Source organism: Lepisosteus oculatus, chromosome 3, assembly GCF_040954835.1.
Source record: "Lepisosteus oculatus isolate fLepOcu1 chromosome 3, fLepOcu1.hap2, whole genome shotgun sequence".
Lineage (NCBI taxonomy): Eukaryota > Metazoa > Chordata > Actinopteri > Semionotiformes > Lepisosteidae > Lepisosteus > Lepisosteus oculatus.
In genome coordinates this window covers 11,047,880-11,055,877 of record NC_090698.1, presented here as the reverse complement: position 1 = coordinate 11,055,877, position 7,998 = coordinate 11,047,880, and the positions used below count along the sequence as shown (strand labels likewise).

Genomic DNA, 7,998 nt, shown 5'->3' with positions numbered 1-7,998 from the left:
TATGATTTTAACTTGTCTGTATATGAAGTGGTTTGGAACAAAAGTTTTGTCTATTCTGACGCTCTTTGCACGGAGTCATATAAACGTATTATGATTTTTAAGGTTGTTGAAAAAATGCAGTTCAAATGTCTGTTTTTTTTTTTAGATTTATGTTTCTGATCCTGGGTACAGGATAAATGGATACAACTAAATGAATATGAATACAAAATTTAAAGGCAGATACATTTTTATTTCAACACATATGGAATACAACATTCTACAGCTATAAAAATCTGGATCTGGGCACAGTAAAGGTCACAAGGAATCTGGGAGAGAGAGAGATAGTATGACCTCTGTGACTTCTGAAATGCAGCGCAGTAAAGGTCACAAGACCTCTGGCATGTGGCACAGTAAAGGTCATGTGACTTTTGATTTGTACCAGAGGTTGTCCTTTCCTGCTCCATGTCCCAGAGGACGTAGGACTTCTGCTGTGTCCCCAGTGAGCACATGTCCTCTTGCTGTGCCCCTTCCCAGAGACTGCATGATCTCTTCTGAGGCAGAGGTCACCTGACCTTTGCTGCTCTGCTTCCCAGGTTTCCACGTTTGTACCCTCTTTCGTGTAGATTGACCCCCCTCTGATCCACCCACCTGGCTCAGCTATCTGCCCCCTGACCCTTCGAGAGCTCTGCAGCTCTCAGCAAGAGACCGGGGCCTTAGTGGAGAAGCAGTGCATCTTTGCCATCTTTAACAGGAGAAGGTCTTGAACAGCCTGTTAACATCAAGACTACTGACAAAATCCACACGGCAGCCTTTTTCAGAATGGACAGTGACCCAGGGGACACAAATGGAAACAATGTGTAAATACATTTGAAACTGAAGGTGGAGGCACTTCTTTACACAAAGAGTGGGGGTGTGTGGAACAAGCTGCCCAGTCATGTTGAAGGCAACACCCTGACTTCCTCCAACAAACTGCTGGACAGGATCTTGGGATCAATTAGCTACTAACGAACAAACAGGGTGGATGGTTACAAAGAGCAGGCCATTGCCTCATTCTCACGTTGTAATCATGGGCTTAATTAGTCCAGATGAGGCCGATTTTAACCGCTAGAGGCCAGAGGAGAGGTGTGGGGAGGAGGAACAGGAGTTCCCGCCATCAGACACCATTAATGTTACAATATAGTTCACAATAAATATCCTCAAAAAGCCATTTAAGATCACAAACACAAAAGTTTAATTTAAAAAAACAACTCGGACATCGCAACACATGACACTAATAAACGAGTGGGGTCCCCCCATTCCTGTACCCCAAGGAGATTTCTAGGTCTACTGCGGTACTTTAAAACTCAGGTCCGCCTAATCCTGCCCCTGGCGACCCCAGAATCTGTTGACCCATGATCCAGCTGATAACTAGTTATTTCAGATTAACTATTAAAAAAGCATAAATAACTTGTTAAAACCGGCTGCTATTACACAAGCATAAATGACAGAAAATATTGAATTAAAACAAGAACCAGGAATTGAGCTGGTCTTCATTCAGGGCTCAGCTGGAGCGGGGCTGGTACTGGGGAATCCTGCTTTCCCTGAACCAGGCGAGTCTCGATCGGGACTTTGAGAGCCCCCCCACTAGATCGAGTGACCCCTTGTTCTGAGACCAGCCCCCAGATCTGATTACCCTTGTCCACATTTAATTTAGAGGGTTTTGTGCTGCGGAGAAGAGATAAAGTCATCCAATCAAGCTTTAATTGGACCAACTGAAAGCTGCTGGATTCCGGATCCCAAAGACAGCAGCTGTGAGCCTTTGGTCCAGAGATCAACAGAGGAGGGGTCACCAGTTATTGGTTCCTAACATCTCCATACACAGCAGTCTGATCCACTCCGGGTTTTTACAATGTTAATGATCAGACTCCTTCTGAACAGCAGTCTGATCCACTCTGGATTTTAGCAGCATCAGGAGGCTCTCAGAAAAACTGTACCGATTTAACAGAAAAGGCCAGTATATTCAATTGTTTTTTATCTGGATGTTTGTATGTGACTTCAAATAAGTAAATAAATAAAATAAAAAAATAAAGTTATACATCTCCAAATCCCACTGTTGCTTTGATACAAGAAATATCTGTAGTTGCTAAAACCTGGTGTGGATCAGACTGCTGTGCAAGGGGAGTCGGTCTCTCTTCGAACCAGGCCCTGGTGGCACAGCACATCTTAAGCATTTAATACCTTTAAAGCGAAGGAACATCAAATACTTCTCAGTGTGAACATCCTCAAACCCAAAGCCACACTTAGCACGTGGGTTCTCTTCAACCACTCCACACACTGCTGTACCCTCCAGTCCCCCCGGAAAAGAAGAAAAAAAAGGATGAACAGTTGACAATGATAAAACACTAAAAACAAAAACGAAACTGTATCCTCACCATGAGGGAGGAAGATGACGGTAGGGAGGAAGGGCAGCACAACTAGTTTACGTCGCAATCAGAGAGAGGTACAACTTACTCTAAAAATCTCTTCAAATTTGGGGTCCCCTACCATGTAGCCAGCTAGCCTAGTCCAGTCAGCACGGGGGCCTCTGGACCCCAGTCCGGTCAGCGCTTTCCCCAATCGCCTGCTTTACGGATCAGGTTCAGATGGCCTTGCAGACCGTCTGGACTGCGGCTGTCCAGCGCAGCCGGGCAGCGCCGACTCCCGACCCGGCCCAGATTAAGCCGCTTACCAACGGACCAGCACCTCCTGTACGCCTATGGGCTGCAGGACCAGTGTGCAGGCGTGTGATCCGTTAGCCCTTACTGTGGCACCGACGTGCAAAGGGGAACAGTCTCACAACACATGTGGGGTCCCGGTCTGTGACCCCGTGTACCCCTCCCTCTGGACGTCCACGGAGCCATCCATGGATCCCGGAGGGACCCCAGGTCCCAGACAGGAGCCAGCGTCCAGAGAGCATCCAGGGAATCAGCTTTATCTCCATGTACGCCTTCCCTAGCTGGGCCACTAGGGGGAGCCCCTGGCCCTGTGCCAGTGGTCTAAAAACCAAGGTTATTTTACAGCCGTAACCCTACTTCTTATTCCTGCTGCAGGGTGACAGGCCAGCCTCTCAGACCTGAGGCATGTGCCAATTTCTGTGCTGTAATCTGTTTAACGATCATGCATGATCACTTCACTATCTAAAACTACAAATCAGGAACCATAATCTGCTCCTTCTAAAACTTCAAAGACAGTTTTAGAGACAGTTTTTCTCACCTCAAGAAAGTTCAATAGCCCGCCCTCTCCCTCTCCACAGGAATTAAAAACATGCGTCTCTCCCATTGCGACTAAACTGGGCCATCCCCACGCTAACAAAGCGAAGAGCTCGGTAACGAGCAGCGAGTGTTTGAATCGGAGAAGCTCCCGGGCCTACGAACGGACCGAGGCAGGGTGGTGGAGGGGCTCAGAGATGGCTCGGACTGAACGACGACCTCTACGAGGGGCCCCGGAAATGCAAACGCCCACCGCTGACGTCCGACACACAGCTGCAGCCTCGCGGCATGCTGGGAAACCACGTCCTCTCCAGGCCGCGGGGGTTCCGGAGCGCGCCGTACCCAGACAGGCCAGACACACACAGCCTGAGTTCACTAACCACCCCCCCCACCCATGTCCCCCATATACACAACCCTACTATATTCAGGAGGTGCTGCTGCCCCCCCCACTCTCCTCCTCCCCCCTCCTCTGCCGTTTCTTGGCTCTGATCTCGTTCATTGCCTCTTCGATGGAGCGGGTGTCACGCTTATTGGCCACGGGCACTGCAGAGAGGGAGGGAGACAGGGAAGGATACAAATTATAGAGGAAAAGAGAGGGGGGAGGGTGAGACAGACAGCTGCAGTCCCACAAGCAGGTGTACAAGGAGCCAGACAGCGCAGCAGGCAGACAGACAGGCAGGTGGTTAGACAGGCAGGCGGTCAGACAGCGCAGCAGGCATGCAGACAGGCAGGTGGTTAGACAGGCAGGCGGTCAGACAGACAGACAGGTGGTCAGACAGCGCAGCAGACAGAAGGTGGATAGACAGCAGGTAGACTGGTAATGGGTGCACAGCAAACAGGCAGACAGGTAATTGATGCATATTAAGCAGGCTCCCCGAGACACTCACCGCAGCCGTAGGTGCTGTTAGCCTGCAGAGTGTGCGCGGCGTCCTTGGCAGCTGAGGTGCCGATGAGGTGGCTATACTTGTCCCTGTAGTTGCTGTTGGGGCAGACGGCACTGCTGTCGGCCTCCGTGTCCCTCTGCTGCTCCAGCTGCGCCAGCTCCTGCAGACACAAGCCACTCGGCTCAGGAAGGGTGTGAACTGGCAGCAGGGGTCTGGGGTGGGCAGGGTCTGTTGGCAGGTGTCAATGTGCACCGTTGGCGCGGTGTGCTTGGGGTGACGTATCTCACCTTCAGACGGCGTTTCTCTTCAGCTTTCTGGGGGTTCCACTCCTCTCCCCGACGGTACGCATCTAGTTCCTCGTCTGAGGGAGCAAACTCCTGCAGGACACACAAACACAAACAGTCATTCACACACAGGAAGAGACCGCCAACAGCACAGGCAGAGAGAGACAGAGGGGACCCTAGACAGGCTGAAAGAGAGAGACAGTGACAACAGCACAGGCAGAGAGAGAGACAGAAAGGGCTTAAAAGAGACAGAGAGAGGAATTTTACTTTTACTTTATTTTATGTTTTGTTCCATGTTAATTTTATTATTTTTATTTGCTTTGGTAACACTGACTGTACCCATCGGTCATGCTGATAAAGTACCTTGAATTGCAAATTGAATTGAATTGAGGAAGGAGAAAACACAGACTGGTAAGGTACACTCTGGTTTTGTTACAAATCCCTACCTTTTTGAAGATCATGACGTAGCGGCTGTCCTCATCCTCACCGAAAGAGAAGGAGGTGAGTCCTGCGACCTCAGCCACGTCGTGCCTGGGAGGAGAGGAACAGATCGAACAGTGCTCATTACTGTGCAACGGTGCAGTTCTGCATATTATCTGTAAGATTGTCTTTCTATTGGTGAATCCACTCATCCATCCGTGCCTGGGTTGTGTGACTCTGCACAGGTGTACGATGGGAGTGTTGTGCTGTTGTGCGGAGTTGTTGTGGGGTTCTCCTACACATGGCTGCGTTGTGCGGCGTTGTGCTGTTGTGTACTTACAGGATGCTCCTCTCAATCTTGCCCATGGGCTCATACTTCTTCTTCTGGAGAGAACTGTCCTGGATGAAGTCAGACACCTCCTTCTCCATCTGAGGAGAGGCGGGGGGGGGTCAGTGAGACTGGCAGCGACAGAGCAGAGGGTAAAGCCCAGTCCAACCCAGTAGAGTACATCCCAGTATAAACTAATACAGCCCAGTACAACCCAGTGGAGTACAGTCCAGTATAAACTAGTACAACCCAGTCCAACCCAGTAGAGTACATCCCAGTACAACCCCAGTGGAGTACAGCCCAGCATAAACAAGTACAGCCCAAACCAACCCAGCATAAACTTGTACAACCCAGTGGAGTACAGCCCAGCATAAACTAGTACAGCCCACTCCAACCCAGTGGAGTACAGTCCAGTATAAACTATTCTAACCCTGTCCAACCCAGTAGAGTACATCCCAGTATAAACTAATACAGCCCAGTGGAGTACATCCCAGTATAAACTAGTACAGCCCAGTACAACCCTGTGGAGTACAGTCCAGTATAAACTAGAACAACCCAGTCCAACCCAGTAGAGTACATCTTAGTATAAACTAATATAGCCCAGTACAACCCAGTTGAGTACAGCCCAGCATAAACTTGTACAGCCCAGTGGAGTACAGTCCAGCATAAACAAGTACAGCCCGGACCAACCCAGTGGAGTACAGCCCAGCGTAAACTAGTACAGCCCAGTCCAACCCAGTGGAGTACAGTCCAGTATAAACTAGTACAGCCCAGTCCAACCCAGTGGAGTACAGTCCAGTTTAAACTAGTACACAGGGTACTTCGCTCCTGCTCCGGTTGGGACACAGGGTACCGACATGTGGTTGAATCCCTGACTCACAGACTTATTTCAGATCCTTGGACTGATTAGCTGTTAAATGCCAGGACTCGCTTGTCCCCTTTTTCTTATAACGAACTAGAGTAGCCCAGTCCACTACAGCCAGAGCCCTTACCCTCTTCCTGAATTCTGCTTTCTTCCTCCTCTCCTCCTCCTGCATCTTCTTCAGCTGGGCGGCCTGTTCTGAAACACAGAATCCAGCTGGCTTTACTGGGCTCAGCGAATAGGTACACCCCCCCCAGGCATCAGAAAACAGTGTGTCTGCAGGGTGTCCGGTCCTGGTCCTAGGAGGTCAGTGTGGCGCACTCACTTGGAGCAGGGACCCTCATCTACAGTTTATAAGGGGTGAATCACTGTCAATGTGACTTCTCTCCCTGTCTGTGTGTCTCATGGAGAGCAAGCTGGGGTATGCGAAAAGACAAATTCCTAATACTTTATGGCCAATAAAGTGATCTTATCTTATCAATGGGGAGGGGGAACAATACAGTACTTTTTTTTTAATCTACCACGATTTAACACACAAAGCTCCTGAGCTGTGCACAAGCTAATTACTTGGAGCACAGAACGTGTTAAAACGGTTTATAAAAATCTTTACCGTGACCCAACAGTTGCAGTTTCGATTTCTGGGAAAATACCATTACAGGGTCACAGCGGTTAACACGGGAAAACGAACACTGCAGTGAAGAGGTGTGGGCGTGTTTTTACTTTTTACTCTCTGTTTTTACTAAATAGACAGAAAATTGTTTTTTTTTTTACAAAAAACAAAATGTGTAAATAAATCGCACCGCATACTACTACTTTTTACTCTCTGTTTTTACTAAATAGACAGAAAATTGTTTTTTTTTTACAAAAAACAAAATTTGTAAATAAATCGCACCGCATACTACACAGAAGATTTCACAGATTGGCTCTTGAATATTTAAATATTTAAATCCGGGATCTCAGATTGGCCAATCAGATCTCGGCTGTGCAGCGACTGAAACGGCCCCAGAAACTGTATGTTAATATTCATGACCTCGGAAAAAAACTGACGGCATCATCGACCAATAGGAGCTGCAGAGGGGCAGAGGCCCTGGCCAATGGTGATGAAGAACAGGAGGGGATGAAGACCGCGAGCGCACAGTTCTCCTCGGAGAGGCAGAGAAGGAGACCACAGTTGGTGGGGGTCGGCTTTCGAGTGCCACATTAATACATTTCCGTTCATTTGCAGACAGAGCGCCCTTGTAAGAGTTACCGAGAGGTGTTATAAGGTTATAAATCGCGATTCGGGTCGTACCTCGGGCCTTCCGCCGGCTCTCCTGGTCGCCGACGCTGGGAGGCTTTTCCATGGAGCTCAGGATAGAGCCAAGGAGGTCCGCCATCGTGGACTGACTGAATGACACCGGAAACACGGCGCTTAAAGGGAGTGCCCGAGAAGGGGAGGGCGGGGGCGACTTGTACCCATGCGCACGGTGGCCCCTGGAGATTTTGTGATCGGCCGACGAAAAAAAACACTCATGTTGCGGTTTGAAAATCACACGGCTTACGGCCTCCTACTTACAAAATAGTATGTTTCACAAGTACTGTGGTTAACAAGGAAAGTAAATCTGGAAACAGCAGACGCTTTAAAGTTTCGAGAAAGTACAGTACCAGGACAGTGTAAAAAAACTCATAAAGTCGAATTAAAATGTGCAGTTCCCAAGAGCTGTGGAAAATTTCCAAATATTATTCTGCATTTTTAATGCAAATTCTATGAATTGCGTTTGTGTACAGGAGGGAACCAACTCAATCTTCAGATTTAAAGGTTTATTCCATGCGGAGAAGGAGAGACAGCGTCTCTGCCGTGGGGCCTTCTTTAGGTGTGAATGAACAGGAGTGAACCTTTACTTGTTCCTTCACAGCCTACACATGCTGACGCAGCACCCGACTTGAACTTGGTCTCCAGCTGGGCGACGCGCAGCCGCCTCACCAGCTGTGTTGAGGGATGACTGAGTTATTATGGTCCTCGGCTGCAACACAA

The 7,998-nt window shown here is 48.8% G+C and overlaps 1 protein-coding gene across 1 annotated transcript; it reads right to left on the bottom strand.

Annotated features, from left to right (window-relative positions):
• Positions 1–208: 208 nt before the first annotated feature.
• On the bottom strand, positions 209–7,414 carry spag7 (sperm associated antigen 7). Its single transcript, XM_006627355.3, has 7 exons — positions 7,276–7,414; positions 6,115–6,182; positions 5,135–5,223; positions 4,821–4,905; positions 4,378–4,467; positions 4,094–4,250; positions 209–3,749 (listed from the first exon to the last, which is right to left on the bottom strand). The coding sequence occupies exons 1-7, from the start codon at positions 7,358–7,360 to the stop codon at positions 3,631–3,633; spliced, it is 693 nt and encodes a 230-aa protein (XP_006627418.1). The 5' UTR covers positions 7,361–7,414; the 3' UTR covers positions 209–3,630.
• Between the last annotated feature and the right edge of the window lie 584 nt (positions 7,415–7,998).

What these genes read in the sequence shown, in the direction of transcription:
- spag7 (XM_006627355.3), bottom strand. Translation starts at nt 7,360, where the DNA reads ATGGCGGACCTCCTTGGCTCTATCCTGAGCTCCATGGAAAAGCCTCCC. An exon ending in GAGCCGGCGGAAGGCCCGAG is followed by an intron (nt 6,183 to 7,275) that starts GTACGACCCGAA and finishes TCTGTGTTTCAG; the next exon opens with AACAGGCCGCCCAGCTGAAG. An exon ending in ACGTCATGATCTTCAAAAAG is followed by an intron (nt 4,468 to 4,820) that starts GTAGGGATTTGT and finishes TGTGTCCTGCAG; the next exon opens with GAGTTTGCTCCCTCAGACGA.